This window comes from Podarcis pityusensis (assembly GCF_964106645.2).
Source record: "Podarcis pityusensis genome assembly, chromosome: 8".
Taxonomy (NCBI): Eukaryota; Metazoa; Chordata; class Lepidosauria; order Squamata; family Lacertidae; genus Podarcis; species Podarcis pityusensis.
Window position 1 is genome coordinate 32,906,033 of NC_138033.1, and position 22,953 is coordinate 32,928,985.

Below are 22,953 nucleotides of genomic sequence, written 5' to 3' on the forward strand. Positions count from 1 at the left end.
CAGAAGTAGCTTTGCAAGCTGACATATTCTGCAATAACTTATTAATTGCTTTATGTTGAGAGCTTAGGCAGAAGGAACAAATCTAAGGCTCCCCCTTCCATTCCTATCAGCCTTCCACTTATTTGGTATTATAGGGGTTTCCGAATGAGATGGTCTGGCTTCCAGGCTGGCTTGCCATCACTTTAATCCAGAGCTGATAGGCATCTGCATGAATTTCATGGGAGGGAACATGCTTATTGGAATGGAATACTTCCCTGGATAGCTCAGCTGGTAGAAAACGAGACTCTTAATCTCAGGGTTGTGGGTTTGAGCCCCATGTTGGGCAAAAAGACTCCTCCATTGCAGGGGTTGGACCAGATGACCCTCGTGGTCCCTTCCAACGTTAGGATTCTCTGATTCTCTGAACACAATACTCCACTTTTGCAGGGATGTTTTGAGCTGATCCTACACAATCTTGGTGCAACCTGGTCTTGGACTACAGCTCCCATCAGTCCTAGCATCATGTGACACCTGTTGGGTCTGATGGGAATTGTAGGCCAAAGCCTCTGACCTGATGCAGCAGAGTGAGGAAGGCTGCTCTATCCCTGAACTGAGTTGCAGGGCTGATGATTTGGCCATGTTAATCTCTCCAAAAAAGCCTTCCTCAAAGAGGAGAACCAACACCAAGGCCTCAGCACAAGCCAGCTTTTCCTCTTGAATCTAGTCTTTACCAAGAGCGTAGAAATGTGTCCTCTTTTCGGAGCGTGTTACGGGGGCAGAGATGGGTCATTTGCACTGCTGCCCTTTCCTGCTACAGCCGTCACATCGTGTTTGCAACGTGTAAGCAGAAAGCCTGCCAATTCAAGCACACTAAAGCACGGAGGCTGTTATGGGAAATGCTGCCATCCCCTCCGTTTGTCACCGGTGCCCAGCCTGGATTCTGAGATGAAGGAATTTTTCACTGCCCTCCTCTTCCCCACCACCCTTGCGTGTGTGCCCTGTCAAACAGACACCTGCTTTTTTGCTTGCTAGCAGACAGGGCTGCCTTCCAGCCCCTTCGCACAAGTGACGCTCCAAAGCTACTTTGCTTAAAACAGCATTGTGTAACCTTTGAGGTCAGCCAGCCCACCCTCTGACTTGCCACCTGAAATTATTCCTCCAGGGCATATATGTATAACAGGTAGGCAGTGGACTACAACTCCCATCATCCCCAGACAGCATGGCCTATAATCAGGGGTGGCTGGGAGGGCAACCATATTGGCTACTGCTAGTCTATCCCGATGGGCAACTCACTGGTGCAAGCTGAGCAACTGTAGATATTAGCTATTTGGGGAGCCTTTGCTGTACAGTGGTACCTTGGGTTACATACGCTTCAGGTTACAGACTCCGCTAACCCAGAAATAGTGCTTCAGGTTAAGAACTTTGCTTCAGGATGAGAACAGAAATCATGCTCTGGTGGCGCGGCGGCAGCAGGAGGCCCCATTAGCTAAAGTGGTGCTTCAGGTTAAGAACAGTTTCAGGTTAAGAACGGACCTCCGGAACGAATTAAGTACTTAACCCGAGGTACCACTGTATTATCCTTGTGGCCATGAAGCCTCTGGTGCTATTGGTTGAGCTGCTGTGACGCCATGGAACGTTCATATTTGCTGTGTTTTGGTTGCTTTTAATGTGCCAATAATTAACTTTATCAGAAATGTTGACAGAACCCTAAAGACTCCACAAAACAGCCTGAGACAGAGGGAGTGAATAATTTCCCTCATATTCACTCCCTCTAATGCGGTTGATATTTTATAACACTTCTGTCACCATCATGCCTGTCCCAGTTATTTTGTTTTCAGTTGACGGGGAGGAATAATGTTTGTTTCTTCAGTTGTGATATAAAAATATGTACAAATGCCAATAATAGACCGTGACAGAATAACACCAAAGAGACAGCCTGAGAAGGTCTGAAGCAGCCTTCGCCAACCTTGTGCCCTCCTAATGTTTTGGACTACAGTCCCCTTCAGCCCCAGTATCATACGGCTGTCCTGCTGTGGCTGTTGGGAGTTGTAGTTCAAAACATCTGGTGGGCACCAGGTTGGGGGAGATAGGTCTACATTTTTAATGAGGAGACAACTAAGGAATGACATGGAACATTCTGCACAAATACAGTTCCGTGTAGTTAAGCTTCATGTCGGATTGGGGTGAGATGGGAGCTGGCAGGCGCTACCTTTTTATTTCCAGCTGCACTCCTTTGCAGACCTTGGCCTGGTTAAGGGAGCTGAGTCAGCCACAGCTTCTTGGGCAGGGCCCCAGGCGGTTCATGGTTTGCCGCAGGAACAAATGGTGTTCAGGCGATACTCCTGGTTGCCCTTCTGGAAGGCAGAGGGACCTGTGATGCTTTTTCTCCCCCTCAGGGGTGATCGCCCTGTTCTGCAGGCAGTACGACATCATCAAAGACAACGAACCAAATAACAACAAGGAGAAAACCAAGAGCACCTCAGAAAGCAGCACCCCCGAACACCAGAGCGGGGGCCTCCTGCGTAGCAAGGTGAGAAGGGCCAGGAATTGGGGAGGGAGAGGCAAGGCAACCAGCCTCTCTAAAAGTAGCCTTTGCTTTGACTGGAGCTGAAAGTCCATGTTCTGCCTCTGAACACACAGCCAGCCCAGTGATGCCCAAGGGCACCATGGCAGCCTCAAAAATACCCTGGTGGCTGCCAAGTGCCATGCCCCTCCTGGTTTTTTTTTATTTTAAATTGAGTTTAAAGCTTTACTTTTAAATTGAGATGTATGCGCCTTCGGGGGTGTGTGTGTCTGCTTCCTACTTTTTTGTCTCTGTTTAATTTGCTTGGGGCGATAGTGGCACTATGTGAGATCTCAATATTTTGCGAGATTTCAGTGAGATCTCTCAAGATCTTTCTGGAAATCGACACCGATGTTGGCAGAGGCGGCGGAGCGAGCAGTGTGCCCACAGGGGAGCTGCTTCAGGGGTTTCTGCCACCCGAGGTGGCGCCTTCACCCTGCCTCATGGGTGGGCCGGACCTAAGTCACAGCAAAACCTTACCCATAACAACCAGGTGATAATCAACAGGACCCCCCCCAAGAAAATCCATTGGATCCTTCTCCATCTCTCTAAAGTAAAAACCATATTTAGAGTATGGCTTGCAGTATGTCAAGTGCATGATGTGTTGAGACAGCCCCTTGGTTGTCACAGCAGCCATCAAGTCCTGAGCTAGCCTAGACAAGGCAGTATTGACATGGATATTGAAGACCCCCAAAGCTAGTGTCCTGGGATTCTCCACACCACACCAGAGACCACCTCTGGCAGCTCAGTCAGGGAGGCAGCTGGGCAGACACGAGCAAGACCACTATCCTGTCCCTGCAGCCCAACACAATATACAAACCCTCACATCCAGCTCCTAGGTGGACTGGCCAATGCATGCCAAGTCAGTTATCTCAGTTCAGTGCTTCTGTAGGCACTGGCCAGAACCCTGGTGGGGTTAACATTTCCCTGAGCAATCAGTTCAAAGGCTTCTGGCACTGTTTCCATTTTATTTCTGGAAAGAACAGAGCTAGAGAGACATTCAGGTTTTCAAAAACAGAAAGCGAGACTCAAGGGAGGAGCTTGGAATATCCACCAGGTAGGGTGGGGGATGCTGTCAAAGGCCAATGCCAACAAAGGATTAGGGTTTGCCTCTAATGGACCAAACTTCATAAAATCTTCTTCACCTCTACTAATCGTGATGATGCTTCCAGCTTCCCCGTGCCATAGCCATTTGCCCTTGCCAGCCATAACCTTGCATCAACTTTCGACAAACCTCCTTCATGTTCTGCTAACTCTGCTGTTGAAGGAATTATTCATGCCAGAGCGACAGTCTCTTCAGTAGCAGAAAAGTCACATAAGGACACATAAGGGCCCCCCGCCATGTTGGAAAACCTCAGTGTGTTAATCAAAGGGACAATGACAATTGCACAACTCCAGGTGTTTCCAAAGGAAGTCAGAAAGGGAGATACTTTCTCAGGGCAGCTCCAAGGGGGTCACATGAATGCCCCATTGACACAACTAGTGAGCTTCACCCAGTCTTTCTGGTCTGGTGCTAAAATGCTGAATCGAGAGGTTTTTTTATTGATTGCATTTTGCTTTGGCTTGACTGTATGTTGTAAAGCTGCCCTGGGAAAGAAAAATCTTCAGAACAGGAGGGTATAAATCTATTAACAAATAACACTTATAAGTCTTTGGAAGAGTCTCTCTCTCTCTCACCCCCCAAGAGAGAAATAGGAGAAATGCTCCTTCAAAGATGGTGCCTGCTGAGATGCATGCAACATCCCAAAACAACAGAAACACATTTTCTTCAGAATTAGAGTTATTAACTATAGTGGCCTTCCCCAGTTAATTTTGGACCACAACTTCCATCAGACTTGCTGGAGGGCACCAGGTTAGCAAACACTGATTTATACAGATTTAGTGTGAAAGGTGGATTGATTGCTTATTCCCTGTAGCAAGGAAGTGCCTCCTCTTAGTTATAGGAGATAACTAAGCTTAGTTATAGGAGTTAGCTATAGGAGATTCCTCCTTGGCCTCTTCCATCTTTGTTCCCTGGCTACACACCCTCTCAGCTCTCCTTTCCTTGTTCTTGAGCTGCTGTAGCTGCCAAGGAGAGATGCCCCTGGGATTTTTGCAATGATGCCTCCCCACCAGAAAACTGTCAGAGGCAGTAATGCAACAAGGTGTCTAATGTTGGCATTTCTTGAACTCATGGTTTTCCAAATGCAAGCCTTCCATTGATCCTGCTAGCCTTTTCAACATAACCATGACTGACTCCAGGCCCCTTCGATTTCTCCTTTGCGCTGTAGGACTAAAATGGAAGTGAAACACACATCATCTGTTTAATCCTAGCTTCACCTCCAGCCCTCAGACTACAGATTCTCAATTTTCCCCAGGGTATATTGACTTCACATTCCTGGGTACCTTATATTTCTCTTTCTTTCTTTCTCTCCCCTCTAGTTTCCAAAAAACAAGCCCTCAGTGAATATCATTGAAGCATGACAGCCTGATGGATGGACTCCGTTTCTCCTTCTCTGTCTCTTTCCCTCCCTCCCTCCAAGATTTGGCAACTGGGGAAGTGAAAGGTTTTCAGAGCTGTTTGGAAAGAGTTCTGTTCAGCTGCTGCAGACTGTAGCACAAGCCTTTCCTTCCATACCCTGGAGGAAAAAACCCAACAAGCCCATCTCCATGTGGGATAGAAAAGAAACTCGGTAATGTACTGAGCTACAGCATACTTTGAACTAGGCTGTGTCCCACACACCAACAAATGGGCATTTGCTGGTGGGGCTAGGAGGAGCGTCATCTTTCACCTTGACCGTCTGTCTCTGTCTTGTCCTGAAACATTCGTCTCTTGGGAAATGCTCCAGCTCATTCCTGGTTTGCTTTCTTCTTACCACAGCTCAGTTTTTCAGTAGGAACTGCTATCCTGGATTCCAGACACGACTGCCTCCATCTCTTCGTGACAACGCTGGAGAATGCTCTGTCTCCTCTGACCACAGACCAAACCAATGACTTTGGCTAGAAATCCCACACAGACGTCTTGCCATTTGTGCTTTAAGTAGAAACAACTGTTTGCAGGCATTCAATTTTGTGTCTTTAATACAGTCTCTGGCAATCTGGTGCCTACCAGCTATTTTGGACTACAAGTCTCATCAGTCCCAGCTAGCCAACAAAGTGAGCTGTCGTCCCAAACAGCTGGTGGGCATTAGGTTAGCGAAGGCTGCTTTAAACAAAGAGACAAAGAAACCAGAAGCACACATTTTTCCACCTGGACTCTCAGGACTCCGCTAGCTGCTTATTATAAGTTACTTTGAGCAGTTGTGAGTTTCTTATTTCCCCCCAAGTTTTGGTGTATATTTAATGTTGTTTCTCCAACTGGATAACCAACAGAGAATGCAAAAAAAACAAAAAACCCCCCACAAAAAACCCTAACCCCAAATCTTCCAGTTCTGTAGAACAGCAAAGAGATCTGACGATGACTATAGACAAGAATGGTGGAAACATCTGGTGTTTTTCTCCCAGGGTGAGCCCCATCTAGGCTGCAAACTTGTTTTGGTTTTATTCCACTTTATTGTTATGGCTTTCCCAAAGAATCCTGGGAATACTAGTTTGGTGAGGAGCTGGAGATTATACAAATTCAGGCCTGCTGAGCCAGGCCTGAGGTGTGGTCTTGGGGGTGGGGAACCTGTGGCCCTCTAGAAGCTACTGACTACAACTCCCACCATCCCTGACAGATGGCCAGGCTGGCTGCAGGGGCTGATGGGATCTGCCATCAGCCAACAGGTCCCAAGTCCCTGGGCTACCTAGTTGGGAATTCACTTTCCAGTTGTGGGCAGCCCGGAGCCAACTGTGGGCATCAGGGCACAACTGTGGTGGCGGCCCTCCTCTCTTGCTGGCCCTCTGTAGCTAGTCCTGCCTGTAGACATAGGGGATTGATTTTATGCCTGTAAAGCTAATCACCACTGACAGCTTGGCCCCTCCATGGATTCCCCCAGTCCTTAACTAAGGGGATGAAAGCTGGTGACCACCATTAGCAGATGCCTGGAGTGAATTATCCTCTGTGTGAAGAAGCCCTGCTTTCTTTCCCCTCTCCTAAAATCACTGTCACTTTTATTGGATGACCCTCTAGTTTTAGTGCAGGGAATTATCTGTTGCCGATGCCAAGGCCCATCATCACCAAAATTGATAGATGCCAATTACGATTCCCAGGGGTTCCCTGGAAAGCAGGAAATGGCTGTGAAACCTGTTGTAATCTGCTCTTCGGATCTGCGCTTATCAAACCATTTCTTCTTAGCCGGGTCTGATGTAATCCGCCCACAGTGTGCCAAAGCAGCTACACTTCGATCCTTGAAAACAAACAAACACACCAATTTAATTCGCATTGTGCCAAGATTGCTTGAAGCAAAGTCAAGCACCTTTGTATAGGGGAGTCTCGCACCAACACAGGATGGGTGCTCTGCAAGTCATCCCAGCAACTTTGTCAGTGCAGGGGTGGATTTGGGGCTCTCAAATTTCAGTGGCACCCTGGGCAATGCTAAAATTTGGCACCCCCGCCTCTTGCACTCATTTCTGCGGTACTGTTGTGGCATCCCTTGAAGTGCAATGCCCAGGGCAACTGCACCGCTTGTCAGTGCACGAGAGGCCACAGAGGCCAAAGGCTCTCAGACAGGAGCTGAAATTGGTTGGAGAGGGAAAAACTCCATGTAAAAACTCACTCCAACTGGCCAGCAAAAGCTCAAGGTGGTTCATCTTCCTTTACGGATGCTGTTGGATTTAGGGGGTGGGCTGTGGTTGTTTTGAAGGGGGCTGTAAATTATGAATTTTGTCATTACTTAGCATCACTGCCTTATTGTGTCTTATCAACGAGACTTACTTTTTTTAATCCCTTAAAAATGTCTTCTACAAAATCAAAATGTGAGAATCATCAATTTGGTTCACTTACTTGAACCTGACCATTCCTTTCTCAGAGCAGTATTTTGGCCTCACAACAACCCTGTGAGGTAGGTTAAGCTGTGACACACCCAAGGCCTCCAAGTATCCTTCATTGCTGAGCAAGGATTTGAATGTGATATGCACCAGGAATATGTGCATGATCAATGCATGTAGCAGGGAGAGCTAGACTAAAAAAAACCAGGCACAGTTCTTGTGTGTAGGAAGCCATACGAGTTCACCAACTGGAATTTCAAAAAACTTGCCTGATTTTGAGTTGGAGTTCTGACCCCAAACCCATCTTATGTGCTGTAGGGTAGTCATCTCACCCACAGTATAATAAGGGCAAGGCATATCCTAGATTCTCTTTTCCATTATTTCTTTCTTGCCCCTAGGGTTAATCAAATTGCCAGATTCCTGCCTTGGTCTTTCCTGACAGAAAGGTGGGAGAAGTGGTGGGCAATTTTCTGCAATTAATAAGTTTTTCATGGTTGAAAGTGGACAGATCTGTTCATGTGGCAATGCTGTGGAAGGTGATAAGGGAGGAGCAGGAGGAAGATTCCCCTGTTGTGCTTCAGTATTAAGCCCTCTGCATGTTGCTCCAGGAAGCCTTGCATCCACGCTGGGAGAAGAGATGGGCTTCTGATTGCTCAATCAAAATGCCAAGTTGGCTTGGTCTGAAGTTTAATTCCTCCTCTGCTGAGCTCAATAACTGGGAGTTCAGGGGAGTTCGGTTCCACGGTTGGCCTGGTTCACACATAACACTAAGCCACAATTTATTAAACTATAAATTATTAACCATGGTTTTTGCTTGACCATCCTAATCTTGCCAAGCAACTTAATGATGGTCAACTACCAGCAAACCATGGGTGTTGGCTTACAAGCCTTGAATAGTTTTAACCATGGCTTTGGTGTTATGTGCACACCCAGGACCCGTCCTTAATCATGGCTTGCTTTGCCCCATCACTCAGACATGTGGCAAGTTACAAAGGTGTGAGGCAAGAGCGGGTGGAAAACATACTAAACTTTGAAGAAACAAATCGTGGTTTGAGGGATCATCTGTGGGTTAACTCACAGTTAACTGTTTCTTAAACAAACAATGGATTAGTGTTTTATGTGCAAACTAGCCAGGAGGGAGGGAGAAGGGCTTGTATGCATAGTGATTACCAGACAGAGCTGTGACCACAGGTTGGGATGCCACTGTCTTCCCTGGCCCTGTTCCTGTGCATGTAACAATAACCCTGCCCACACTCCGCATACCCAAATTAATAAGGGATGTATTATTTCTTGGCACACTGATAAAGCCATGGAATCCGTTCCACTTGCTAAATGTCTGCATGTCAGGCTCAAGGCACAGGAGACAAGGAAGAAGAAAGGAAGAAAAAGGAGTCAGTCAGACTCAGATCTCTGCTTCAGATTTTTCTTCAGTCACAAACTCTGTGTCTGGCTTGAACAAGACACTTGCAGCTAGCTCACTATCCTTCCCCTCAACCTCTAATTGGTTGCATAGGGATAATACTGGCCTTTTAGTGGAGGATAAATTGAGAATCCCCAGGTTGAGACTGTGTGCATCACTTAATGCCCGTTTTTCAGGGGAAAGAGAGAGAGGCTGTTCTGCTCATACCCTGCTTTGGGGCTTCTCAGAGGCTTTTTGCTGGCTCACAGTGAGAGACAGGCTGTTGTCCTGGATGGACCCACCCTGGAACCATCCAGCAAAGCTCTTCAAGCCCACCTTGCAGGGTTGCTGTAAGGACTGTGGAGATAACAAGTCTGACAAAGTGCTTTGGTCTCTCTAAAGCACGATATCAATGCTAGGTAGTGTTCCTAGAGATGATGTCTCCATGATGACATCATGACCGCCTCCTTTTTTGCATTGCTGTGTTTTTCCTGCTTCCAGGCCCTCCTCAGTCCCCCTCATCTCTGCCTTCACTGAGCTCAGGAAGGGCCTGCTCATCCGCAGGTGGAGAAGTCTAGTCGCTTCAGTTTCTGTCATGGTGTTAATGTGCCTCTTCAAAATTGTGTCTCTTCTCATCGGTGACTAAGTCAGCGCCTGCTCTAAAGCTTTCAACATCCACGCAAAGCCACTTGCAACCAGCCCCTCCCATCGACTTCCACACAAGGTGCCGGCAGATGGCATCCCGCACCACCCTGGTGCTTTCCAGAGGTTTTGGACTACAATTTCCATCATGCTGGCTGTAGAGTGCTGAGGATGCTGGGGACGCAGCTGGGCTGACAGGGGCTAATGGGAGTTGTTGTCCAGAACCACCTAATTAACAGCTACTCACAATGTGTTGCAAAACAGAGGAAAGGCCTCACTCCCCTCAGTTCTTGCCAAAACGATGGCCGAGAGCAGATTGTCTGCCTTGTTAGACACAGAAAGGTTGTTACCTGTGATAACAGTTTTGAGCAATAAACCATGTTTTTAAATGTACAGTGACAGGAACATCTCCTTTGAGTGTAAAGAGATCGACATTTCGAAAGGTCGCCGATCCTCAGTCTGGCCTTGTGAAAAACATGATATATTGGGGTTTGGGGTTTTTTGCATGGGGAGATGGGAACTTTCTTAGCCAGATTTTGAAGGGTTCATTTTCTGAAATGGCAGGTTCGTGGGATGAGACTTTCCCAAAGTAAGCACACAGTAACACCTTGTACAGGAGTTCTTCGGATCATACAGTTTGAGTTAGCAAGTAGCAAGGGAGGCTTCCTGCACTAAAACAAAAACAACTCCCTGCAAATAGAAATGTAGCTTTTCAGGGCTAGCCTAGAACTTCGCTCTCTGATATGTTCACTTCCTACAGAGGCACAATTTTTGAGATGGGGAAGCATTTCAAACAGTGGCGTAGCGTGGGGGTGCAGGGGGGGCTGGCCGCACCGGGCGCAACATCTGGGGGTTAGGGTTAGGGGGCGCAAATTACTTGCCTTGCCCCGGGTGCTGACAACCCACGCTACGCCACTGATTTCAAACATACCCACAATCTGAACTCCATCCCGAGTGAGTTATCTACCCATGTAAGACATTCCCCACAGGTTTGATATTGCTCTAGTTATTAGGATACTACAGTTTGCTCCCATGATATTCAGCTGTTTCTCAGGCCCCACCCGCAGAGGGAGTGAAAGTAGTTTGGGACTGTGGTTTGATTTAGCACTCCATCTTTGGCTGCCAAAGGAGAGCCCCCTTCCAGCTGGACTCCTGGGCAAGCAGTGGACATTCAAACTAATTTGGCTACTTCTCTGTGCTCTATTTGTGGTACCAAGTTTCCACCGGTGTGTGTGCCCCTTGTGTTCCAAGGGCTGCACAGCGACTTCCCTGATCACATCCTTTCATGGCCAGTGCCAGGTGTTGGTTGGGTCAGGCAGAGGCCAGTGGAGGGCCCGCCAACAGCCATTTTAATTTCCTGCTTGTCTGCCAAAAAGGCTGCGAGCAGGGCTACAAAGCAAGAGCTCACCTCTCACTTCCTCTGCACCCCAGAGGGGAGCTGGAGAAAGGGGCACGGGGTTGTGACTTCACTCAGAGGCCCCAGAAGCTAGGAGCAGCACAAAAGAGACAAGACACTGTCTCTGATCTTCCCAGTACCATGGCTTACCCCCAACTCTTCTAGGACATACTGCGGAAGTGGGAGGGCAGGATCTCCCATGGCTCATTGGGAACAGGTGAAGGCAGGAGGGGGAGAAAATAAAGAGTGGCAAGGGGGATGCTGAGGCAAACCTGTGGTCCTCCAGGTGTCATTGGGCTACAACACCCATCAATCCCAGATAGCATGGCCAATGGTTAAGAAAGATGGCATCTGGTCCTGCAACATCTGGTGGTCAAAGGTTAGCCACAGCAGCTAGGGCAGTGATGGCCAAACTTGGCCCTCCAGCTGTTTTGGGACTACAACTCCCAACATCCCTAGCTAACACTGGTCAGGGATGATGGGAATTGTTGTCCCAAAACAGCTGGAGGGCCAAGTTTGGCCATCACTGAGCTAGGGGGTCCACTGATGGTTCTTACTTCCAGACCTCCTAGAGTATGCCCTCCATATTACAGTATTTCCACCCCCCTGGACAGCATAGTATGACTTGGGAAGTCCCAATCTGGCACATCATCCACCACATGCCTTTTGGACTTCTTGTCAGGACTTCTGCACAGGTCTGACACACCTTAAAGCAGTACAGCTTTCCCTCCCACCCCCTCCCACAACTAGAACCTAAAGTGGGAAAATGGATGTCGAGACTCACCTACCCTTTCCACGTTCAGCATCCAAATTGGCATCCTGAGAGTGGTAAAGTGTTGGGGTGTGCATATGAGTACGTGCGTGATATCATTATCCCCTGTAATTGCAGCCTTTTAAAATGTGCGGCAATAAATGCCATTAGCGAGAGAAGAAACAAACACAGGCTGAAAGCAATTCCACGCTTCAGAGAGATGACTGTCAAGCGATCAAAAAGCACCCTCAGACTCTCTGCAGAAAGATCTTTAAAGCAGAGACGCAATCAGAACAGCTGTAGTATACAACAGAGCTGGCTGTATGTGGGGAGATTTCAGGAGGACAGAGATAAAATGCATTAAAATGAGATCCAAGGTGGTACTGCATTATTTGAGAAAAGTATGGACTGAACCACAGGAATGGTTTGTAAGGGATCATGGCAGAGGACTCACACCATACATGGAATGTCCCAGGTTCAGTCTCCAAGTAGAGTCTAAAGACCCCTGCCTGAAACCCTTGGGATCCGCTGTAGATTGTTGTTCGAATAAGGGTCTGACTTGTTATAAGGTATCCTACATACCAGATTGACTACAACATAACACTCCATGGAAAATGGTAATCTCTCTCCCCTGCCCCGCATTTGTTTCCAACAATTGCCAAGCTCCAGTTCAGAATGGACATCCAATTAATGTCTTGGCAGGTGGGAAATCCAGATTTCAGCTGTGAGTGATTTTCTGTCCCAGTTCCAGCTGTAGTGCAAATTACATCATTAGAATTCGCCGCCTACTTCCAGCTTTAGGAGCGCATGTGAATGCAATGAAGGAGTGAACTCGCACAATACGGGGACTTCCCTTTGCAAGCTGGTGCCTCATTTACTGTTTTTAACCATCGGTTTGCAATAACTCAAAGATGCAAAGCTCAATTTCCTGCCCAGAGGGTTGTGCTGACATGAAAGATAAGACACCTCTTGTCAACCTGTGTAGGGCCCAGTGGCGACCAAAATGCACTTAGGATGTACACAGGGGCATTCAGTATTGCAGGTGTTCTGTGGTTCTACTCTGGCACTCATCTGTGGGGACCCAAATGCTTAATTATTGTTATTATTTTATTATTTATATGATGCCCATTTGACTAGGTCTGGGCAACTCCCAACAAAATATACTTGAGAGTTGATTCAGGCTTTATGCAATTGATTCCAAAAGGACTCAAGAAGATGCTTTGCCATACAGCACAGTAATAGCTTCACAGACTGTTTGCAGGGAGCGGGGGGAGACTAATTTCTAGCAAACAATTAGACTGTGACAGTTGCCCTAGAAATATCCCAAGATGTTTTAAAACACACAGTCCTCCTTAGAAGCTTTTTGTCAGAGGATGACTGAAGTCCAGCACCTCTGCCTTTGTTCCTTAAAAGGACAATTGACTTCCAGGTCTCCTCCTGCACAAGGCACTACTTGCAAAACTGTCACAGCAGTGGCAGTTTTGGGCAGAGCAAAAAACTACTCTCTTTCATACTCCCTCATTGCAATTATTTTTTCCTGCTCCTTCATCCTGTACTTTAAAAAGTCACATTACCTTTTGATACTGGAGGTAGAAAAGTCAAAACACCTTCTCTGTCTCCCCCCTTCCTCATTATGAAGGGGCATTCCTTACAAAGCTATGGTGGCTGTTAGCTACCAACAGACCAACCCTTTTCTTTGGGTTTGTCCAGCACTTTTAAAAAACAAGCTTCAGAGTTGCTCAATGATACAAAAGGCCAGCACACCACACACACCTACAAAGTGTCCCATGAGATGAACCTGAAACAAAATCTTGCAAGAGATGCTTGTCTTCAGCATTCAAGGCAGTCTGGAACAGCGATCTTGTTTAGGCCGAGGTGCGTGGGAGGGCATGAGTCTTGGGGATTGACAACTTTAGAAGCAGGGAAGGCAAAAGGGACATTTTTTTCCTTATACCTCCCATTCCCTGGTGATTTACCCTTCACTCGAAACCTGTACTTGCTGGAGAGAGGCGAGTCTCATCCAAAGCTCCCTGCAGCTCCGAAAAGGATGAAAACATGCATTTCTCCTACTCCAAAGCTTCCTGTATGACAGAAAAGATCCCATCTCTTCCTCTTGCTCCTTAGCAAGCAGAGAGGGGTAGAGGGAGAGGTGGGATCTTGCCTCAAAGACCGGAGTAGCAGGAACACATGCGGTTTCTTTTTTTAGCTAAAATTATTGCACAAGTGAGAGTCTGCCTGAGAGTGTGGTAGCATTCTCTTACTGGGGGCATCAGGCAGTCACACTGGTGTGGTACTGAGCAGATAACTGATGCCTGCCTCCAAATGCACAGAAATCACTACCTTATTTTTGAGACGCTCTGTTTTGCTTCCAAATTGATATGTGATAAACCACACAAGTTCCCTCTTTAAGGGAATAATGCAGCACTGAATGACATTGATTTGTTCTGAGCCCATCTGCAAGACCCATTTCACAGACAGGAAGAATAATACCTCTCATTCACCCCTAAAGGTCCTCTCCATCTCTCACTACTTGAGGTCTTAGCAACTGAATGTGAAAGCTGCCACGATTACAAAACTCTTGTGTGTAATGTGACATGAATGCTTTGCCTGCAACCCTTCATGTCTTAATTCACCTCCAGACTTCTAAAAACGGTACAGAAACATATAACTGAGCTGCACATGCAAACCAGTCAATCACCCACTGGGAGGCAAGGAGGAAGAAAGAGAACACACTGCAAGGTATTTCAAAGGCACAAGCATTTATAAAAATTGCCATAGCATACAGTATCAAACTGCTTGGTGAAACATCAAAATGCCAAAAATATATAAAACATTTGGCAGAGAAGAAGTTCAAGGTCAAATTGAACAAAAAATTATAACAAAAACAAACTATAAACTGGCCTTAACTTAAAAACTGAAATTAATAATAATAATGAAGCTGACAATCAACTTTGAAGCACAGATAAAAGACAACTTAATTTCAATGGTGAGACACTTCTAGCTTGGGATAGGGCTGCGCCTGAAGCGATCAGGGACACTCTCAAAACGACGGAGGTTGCGATTGTTCCTATCGACCCACTGGTCAAGGGAACATCTGTGGGCTGTACTCTTAGCTCGCTGCGCATAGTTCCTGCAGGTTAGGGGTAGAACAACAGTAAGTATAAATCAATGTAAAGCAAGTGCAAATGCAAAGGAGGCACCCCATCCCACCCCCCCCGAATCCCATCTGTCCTTTGGAAGATTTTCTTCTACTACACCTTGCTGAATCAGTCCGTATGTAGACCAGCACTGTTCTGACAGAGCTAAGCCAGGGGCACCTGGGAAGCCCCCAACCAGGATAGGAAAGCAATAGTCCTCCCCTGTTTCATACACCAACTACTGTGGTTGCAAATTACCACTCTGCATTTCTCTCCCATTTCAATGCTGTTTGACCCCAATGTTTGCTATTCCCACCCCCCAAACAGGTAACTGTGACTTAATGCATCTGAAGAGGACTCTGGTGCACAAAAGCTTATAACAATTGCATCAGTCTTTAAAGTGCCACAAGATTCTTAGTTCAGCAGCTTTTTTACCGTCTTGAAAACAGTTTTAAGCAAGTTATTCTGTTTCTTAGGGAGGTAAACCTGCCACTGGGGTCCTGCTGCCCTTGGTTTCATGAAGGGTGACACAGTACCTTACGGTCAGGTCTGTTGGGTGTGCAAATCCGGGTTCCCCGTAGCGGTTTTCAGCAGTCACGGTCATCATCAGCTGCTGCAACTCATTGACTTCATCTGAAATTTGGCAGAGCAAGGCAATGCAACCCTTTGTGTTTGCATCAGGTACCACAGGGGTAGGTAATGCAATGCCGTCTAGATGTTGTTGGAATTCCGTTCCTATTAGCTCCAGCCACTATGGCCAATGGCTAGGGATAATGGAAGCTGCTGTAGAGGGTACCACATAGGCCACCCCTGAGGTTCAATAAAGTTAAAAGATGCATCTTTGGCACTAGCCACATTCTAGGTCAGCTTTCCCCAACTGGGTGCCCTCTGTTTCTCAACTCCAGACAGCTGAACCATGTATGGCTGAGGCTACTGGGTGCTGGTAGCCCAAAACACCTGGAGGGCACCAGACTGGGGAACGCTATACTAGGCAGCGTATTACACAGAGGAAGTCAAATATGTAAGGATCCTATGGTGATGGTCTAAACATGCATGTTGAGTTTGGGGGAAGAAATGGCTACTGTGGAAGCACAAATTAAGTTTCCTGTGAAATACTGAAACACACTGTTCTTTAGAATGGATCTTCCAAATAAGGATGAGTCATGCCAACTCAGGATAAGGGAGGCCTCAGAAGTGTTCTGGACAGCAGGTTGTAGATGCACTGTTTGAAATGCCCCATTATGCTGCTAATGACCTGTAAAAGCTAATTTCCTGAGCGGAGAATTTCAGTCAGGGAAAGGCAGGAAGTAAGAAATCTTTCCACAAACCTATACCCTGCTCCTCCCTGGCTCACTGGAGCAAACAATATCTTCAACACCAGTGATGATTTAGTTGCCTGAAGGCTGTGCAGAAGCGGAGGGTGTCTAGTGTTACTTGCAAAGAGTTGCTAGCAACGGGAATTTGCCTCCCCATCACAAGCTGGGATATTGAAATAGCTTCCAATGTTTACATTCACCAGCATTTAAAAAGCCCCATAACCGATTCAATGCACCCATGCATGAAGTAAGCCCTAACCTTTAATGTACCCATGTTTTAAAAACCAAGTCAAGGCTCAACTGGAAGACTGGTGAGGTCACTGCCACTCACTACTGTCCCCAGGAGCCAGTAGAAGCTGCATGCCCAGGGTTACAACAACAGGTTAACAGGCCCAGTCAGCCACAGTCAAGTCATTCTCTGGCTGCATTCCGGCTGTGCTCTACTTCCACCACTGTGTTCTGGCACCACCTGCTGGCAAGAAGCAGGAATGACTTTGGCCTTGCATTGTGTTCTCACACATGTGGACACATACCATGGGAGAAGTGCAACATCCATGGTCATAACCCAACCCGCACATACAAGAGGTAATCCTTTGCCCTTGCTCATTTTCCCAGGCTCTCTGCCAGGAGAGCCACACAGCAGCCTAAGTTCTGACTTGTAAGAGGGGCCTCTTTTAGGAGTTAAATCCATCACTCAGCTGTTTTCTGCCTGTCCTTACCAGGCAGTGGCACAGGAAAGGGTCCCCCCGCCCAGTTCCCTCTCCCATTTAGCGTTTACTGGTGCACTGTGCCACAGGGAAACTGCTCTCAAGCCATCTCCACGCTCACAGCAAAACTCAGAGCTACTTAAAGAGTCCCCTTTTTGAGCAGCAGCCAAGAGCCCTGATTCCTGCTCTGGCCTAGGATTGCCTCTCCTTCCCATGCCAGACCACCAATTCTATGCCTAAAGCTACCCAAGATAATACATGTTTGTGCTAATAAACAAACAGCTTGTGCACATTACACGAAGCATTCATGAGCAATTTTGGTGTGACGTGCCAGAACTCTGAATGTACACATTGCATATTAATTTGAAAGGCACAGTTAAAAAAGAAAAATAGGATCCTAATTAGAGTTTTCCTTCTGCCCACATGATTTGTCCTCAATCCATACATTGGAAGCAGCCCAGCACCTTGTTAGTATTGCATGTGCAGAGAGACAGACAGACAGACAGACTGAATGAGTTTGGGCAAGAAGCAGCATAACTGGTCTTCCTGAAAAGGTCTCTTCATTTGCCCCCGAAGAAACCAATAAATAAACCACCATTGGAAGATAGGGGGCAGAGGGGGCTGCCTTCCTCTTTACAACTCCAGGGAGAGTGTCTCGAAGAATCTAAAGGCCATCTAGAACAACCTGTGTCCTTCCCTTGACCTCCATCCTGCCCACCACTAATTTACAATGCAGTGCACACTGTGGCAGAAAGAACTGGCATCCAGTATCACAAAAGTGCTGCTGAGCAAAATGGTCATATGATATTTTGGCAAGAAAGGCAAGTTGCCTGCCCCAGGAGAGTCAGGACACTGTAGCTAGAATTGGGGGGGATGGACTTGTGGGATGTGGGTTTAAACCCTTGATCAGCCACAAAGACTTCTCAGACTTTCAGCTCGTTCTTAAGTGAAACTGCCTCAGAGTTTTTTGCAGTAATAAGATGAGTTAATCCCCTGAAAGCCAGGATAAAGGAAGGATAGATATAAATGCAAATAAATATGAGGGAAGGTCAGGTGAAAAACTCCTGTCTCAACCCAATTAGGTTGAGGGGCAGGTACAAAAGCAAAAATTAATTGCACAAAATTCCATGCCACCAGGTCTCCAGCTCCAGCAGAGAGAGAAGGGGGGGAAACACTTTATGAATCAACCCTTACCCAATGGCAACACTTTATGCCAACAGAAAAAAGGAACCCCAGAAAAATTTAGATTCCACCTCCAGCTTACCTATGAGTTCAGCATGCTGAGCATGGGCAAGGACAGCATTGATGTATTTTTTCTTGCTGGACTCAAGTTTTGCCTCTTCAATGTATATCCGATATCGGGGCCTTACAGGACTGGAGGATGGGGGAGAAAATGACAAAACTGCTAAGAATTGCAAAGCCATCTGCTAGACAATTATGATGTGTTACTGAGAGAATTTAAGCACACTAAGACTAGAGGGCATGATTTTAGAGATTGTTCCTTACACCTTGCAATAACTGAAGGGTACTTTCAATCCATAATTTAGCATAAACTTTTAGCTATTGATTTTATTCATCTGGCTTTTCATAAACTTGTTTTTAACATTAAATTTTGTTTACTATTTTAATGCATATCTTTTGGAGTCCATTTACAGGTTTAATTTACAGTTCAGCAGCACATACCTTTTAAATTGAACAAATGAAAAATTGTTCCAAGCTTGCGAGGGTATACTTTTTGAAAAATTAAATCTCCCACAATGGTTTTCACAAAAATTAAAACACCCCATGTAAAGTTTGGTGAAAATCTGTTAAACAACAAAATTATGTGGGGAAAAGGAGGCAATGCTTAACTCCTCTTCAAGAATAAAAAAATTATATCATAAATAAACTATTAAATAAGGCAGAATCGGTTTATACACAAGGCAGCATTACATAATCTAAATAAGACACATTTCCACAACACTCTCCATTTGCAAGATGTAAGGCATCATAAGACTGTAGGCATCATGTACCACCACCACATATATGCAAGATCTCTTGAGAATATTAAATTCCTGGTTTTGAGGAAAGGTTTCTAGCCCTCATTACTGTCAAAGATCTCAGCAAGTGAGCAACACCTTCCATTGCTGAGAATTCCATGTTTTGGCAGGAAAACTGGAAACAGAGCATTGCAGCAGAAGGAAGAAGGGAGAAAGGTGGAAATAGAAGAATATAAACAGAGCAATCTATGTGGTGAATAAGAAACAAGTTTGTCAAGCGGTTTCAGAACCACACTGGTTCTCCTGAAAACTTGGGACATATAAACAACACAAGAACCCCTTTCAGCAGTTAATTGTGTGCTTGCTACTATCTAGTGCAGGTATCCCCAAACTCGGTCCTCCAGATGTTTTGGGACTACAACTCCCATCATCCCTAGCTAACTGGACCAGTGGTCAGGGATGATGGGAACTGTAGTCCCAAAACATCTGGAGGGCCGAGTTTGGGGATGCCTGATCTAGTGCAAGGCAAAGGGATACATTATTATTATTATTATTATTATTATTATTAATTAAATAAATGACACATGAAAAGCCCCATCAGGCTTTAGTATTCTTGTGCACATACAAACATCAAATACAACCCCCTCCCACCCAGGGTGCAGAGCTGCACAACAGATGCAGAGGAGAAAGCAGAGCATAGCACACCAAGACTCAAGAAAGCAAGCCTAGCTGTAGGCACCAGGAGAAGCGGTGCTGACCAATTTGGCTCTTTGATGCTGGGACCTTCCATATATGCCTTTCTTTGATCACCGATGGATGTGGAACAGGATGGTGCAGCTTCTTCATGCAAGCCAGCAGAATCCAAATCTCCTTCAGCCTCTTGTGGTGGGCTGTTTGCACTCTCTTTCCCTAGGTCATTTTGATTCAGGGAAGCCTGTTCCTTGCAGGGCCCTTCAGCTCTCTCAGGTTTCGCCATGAGCTGTCTCACTCTTTCCAAGTTATCGTCTACCACTGCCTGAGCAGCTTCTTTATCCAATACCCCAGACACATTGTTATCTTTTTGCAGACTCAAGGCAGCTGTTGCAACTGGCACAGCTTCTGGAAGAACAGAACTGTTTGAATCCAAACCAAATCCAGCTTGGTTTTGAGACCCTGTGCTCAAGTCACTCCCACTTTCTGGACTTTCAGAGTCATTTCTGCAAGCACTTGAGCAGACTAAAGGGTCAGCTGGAGACAGTGGCTCTGTTTTTCTAGACTCCAGATCTAGAGTACCAGAAGGCTTAGAAGATCCTAATGCACACAAAATTCTAACATGTTCTGCATCTGGTTCAAATGCTATGGAATTTGAGGTCTCCGGGCAGCGTGGTTGACTATCTGACAAAAGTTCATCTTCAGCTTCAGAAGTGAGTCCAGTGGAAAAGTCTGAGAGTTCCCCATCTGAAGGCTCCAGTAAGCTGTCATCTAGTATGTCATCTGTGTTGCTATCATCAGGCTGTCCATTGGTGGCCACAGAACACACTGCAGAAACTGCTATTCCACTGCTTGATGAGGAAGGATCTGCAAGTGCACCAAAAGGCAAGCAGGAGAGTTTGTGTCTCTTTGTGTCTGGTTGCTCCTCCTCTTGAAACTCTTCAAAGGACCGCTTGCTCCTGGAAACTAAATCATTTAAGAAAGTGACTTTTAGATTTAAACGGGTGCGGAAAGTGCTACTTGCCATGATGCTGCTTGCACTGATTCTTTCTTTCTTTCCTTTTTAAAAGTAACCCTTTGCTACCATGTTCACTCCAGACTAGAAGAAGCCAAGCAAGGGAAATCTATACTCAAGGCTTCCCTTCAGCCAAAGTGGTTCTCAGTTGCCTGCAAGAAAGAAAAGGACAAAATAGAAGCTAGTTGAAGAAATCTCATGCTCTCCTTCCCCTGCAACTGCATCTGTGCTAGAAGAAATCTACTCCACTGCAATTGCTCTTCTCCTCTGAAGACTACACTACCTAACAAATGTCTCACTCAGATTCATTACAGCTGTTCTAATAAAACATTATTTAACTCACATACAAATCAGAAAAGCTGACTAAAAAATGAAACAAAGAATTTTTCATAGAGATAGTTAAATGGTATGCTTTTTTATTACACATACTCCAAAGTTTACATTTTATAAATGTAAATTTAAGAGCCAACATGGTCCAGTGCTAAAGAGTTGGAGATGCTAGATCAGAGATGAGTTCAAAAAGAACTCTATTTTACAATCACCTGTAAACAGGAATACTAGTTATCTACCTTTACATGGTTCTTTGAACCCTTTGCAAAATTAAGGTTTCAGCTTTAAGCACATTTATTTGAAAGTAAGTGTTATTGCTCTCTATGAGGATTGCTTCCAAGTGAGGCAAAAAAACATTGTAAGCAACTGATCAGTCACTTTGCTCTTCCCCACTCCTGCATTATTGAGATCTAAGATACAGCTCACATCCAGACACGATTATATCTGAATTCTGGCTTGTGATTTGTTTGGAACTACTAAACCAATGTTCAGACACAACCCTAGTAGCTCTCAGTAGCACTGCAGGCGCAAGGAGGAGCAATGTTGCCTCATTTGTCTCCCTGTGCACTTGCAGACTGCATTTTCACTTTTGTTTTTATACCTGATGTTAGCAGCCCTGAGCCCGGTCTTGGCCGGGGAGGGTGGGGTCTAAATAAATTTTTTTATTAATTTATTATTATTAAAGTGCAAACAAGGCCACTGTCCAATAACAATCAAGTATTTTTTTAAACATTAAATTGGAACAAGAAGAAAATTCAGTCACTTTCAGATTTGATACTTTTACAGTTTACAAACACATCAGGATAACTTTTAACTGTGTTACAAAGGAATAGAGGAACCTGCCTTAAATGACCAATTCAGCCAGTTTGTCCCTCAAGTTCAGTATTGTTTACTCTGGCTGGCAGAGACTCTCTAGGGAAGTCTACTTTGAGATTTAAAGTTTCCACAGTATGTACCAGGAAATTTGCACCTCACCAGCTTATGAACAAATGAGCTACTGTTACACTAATCTTTCATGTTACTTTGTATCTGTGGGCAAAACAAGATAGCAACTCTACAGTAAAATGAAGATGTGCTTTAGAATTCATTAAAGCCTGTTTGGGCAACACAGCTCTGCTGAATTCTGCTGTTTAGGTGATGGGAAGTGACCATAGTTCAGTGACAGGGCACCACCCCTTTTCTCAGCCTGGCACAGGGACCCCTTAAGGAGAGATGGAGCAAGCTTGTCTTCTGCTGCTCCAGAGGGCAGGACCCGAACCAACTGATTCTAACTGCAAGAAAGGAGATTCTGACTAAACACTAAGAGCTTGTGGGTGGTGACAGCTGCTTGACATTGGAATGGACTGCCTGGGAAGCTGGTGGGTTTTACTTCAATGGAGGTTTTTAAGCAGAGGTTGCGTGGCCATCCTTGCTGAGGGTTGGACTAGATGACCCTTGGGACCCCTACCAACTCTACAGTTCTATGGCCCTTTATGGAGGGGGGGCAGCACCTGGAAAGACGGGCTAGGGGATAATTGGGGCGGCCGCCTTAGGCACACCAGAAGCGAAGCACGTCCTGAGCTACAAAAACAAACCCAATTCCTGCCTCGTTTTTTGCAGTTTCTGCAAAGCGAGGGAGTCTCCCCCGCCTCCATTCCTCGGTGCCTCCTCCTCCCCCTGCTCCCCACTACGGGTCTCCCCTGCACTTGGCCAGGCCGCCTCGCCCTCCTTCCTTTCCCAGAGCAGTGGCTCAGAGCGCCTCCTTGCACCGCAAGTACACTCCGTGGGGAGGGGAGGGAGCGCAAGCCCAGACCAGCCCCCAACCCGCTTAGTCCGACCCCTCAAACCTTCCCAAAATAAGAGCTCTGCGTTCTACAACGTCACCCCCCAGCGGGGCCCCCTTTATTCCCGGTGAGAGGGGGGCGGCTGCGGCGGAGGGAAAGAGCTGCTTCCCACACTTACCCGCCGCCATCTTGACTTCCCGCAATGAGCCGGATGCGGCGCCTAAGCTCCCTGCCGTCGCTTCTCCGCCTCCTCTACTTTGCACAAGGCTTCAGGGTCGCCGGCCGATTCATCCATCGGCCGCTCTTTCAAGCCCACTCGGAGGAGGAATGAGTCGAGAGAGCCAGAGACGCAGCCGCAGTGGAAGCCCCGCCCCTCCCTTCCAGTCTCGGGGCGGGGCA

The 22,953-nt window shown here is 46.3% G+C and overlaps 2 protein-coding genes across 3 annotated transcripts in view; one reads left to right on the forward strand and one right to left on the reverse strand.

Annotated features, from left to right (window-relative positions):
• FNDC5 (fibronectin type III domain containing 5) overlaps window positions 1–22,953 on the forward strand; it is a 193,438-nt gene that overhangs the window by 26,977 nt on the left and 143,508 nt on the right. Inside the window, exons 5-6 of the mRNA XM_081019711.1 lie at window positions 2,376–2,509; window positions 4,964–5,712. Of these exons, the coding sequence (XP_080875837.1) occupies window positions 2,376–2,509; window positions 4,964–5,005 (176 nt within the window). The 3' untranslated portion in view covers window positions 5,006–5,712. The remainder of the gene's footprint in view (window positions 1–2,375; window positions 2,510–4,963; window positions 5,713–22,953) is intronic.
• On the reverse strand, window positions 14,358–22,879 carry S100PBP (S100P binding protein). Of its 2 annotated transcripts, none has more exons than XM_081019693.1 (5): window positions 22,733–22,879; window positions 19,515–20,613; window positions 18,042–18,151; window positions 15,291–15,387; window positions 14,358–14,747 (listed from the first exon to the last, which is right to left on the reverse strand). In XM_081019693.1, exons 2-5 carry the CDS (start codon window positions 20,471–20,473, stop codon window positions 14,615–14,617), a joined length of 1,299 nt encoding a protein of 432 aa, XP_080875819.1. In that variant the 5' UTR covers window positions 20,474–20,613; window positions 22,733–22,879; the 3' UTR covers window positions 14,358–14,614. The 2 variants fall into 2 exon arrangements, with proteins under 2 accessions (XP_080875819.1, XP_080875820.1); XM_081019694.1 differs by lacking the exon at window positions 22,733–22,879 and adding an exon at window positions 21,555–22,715.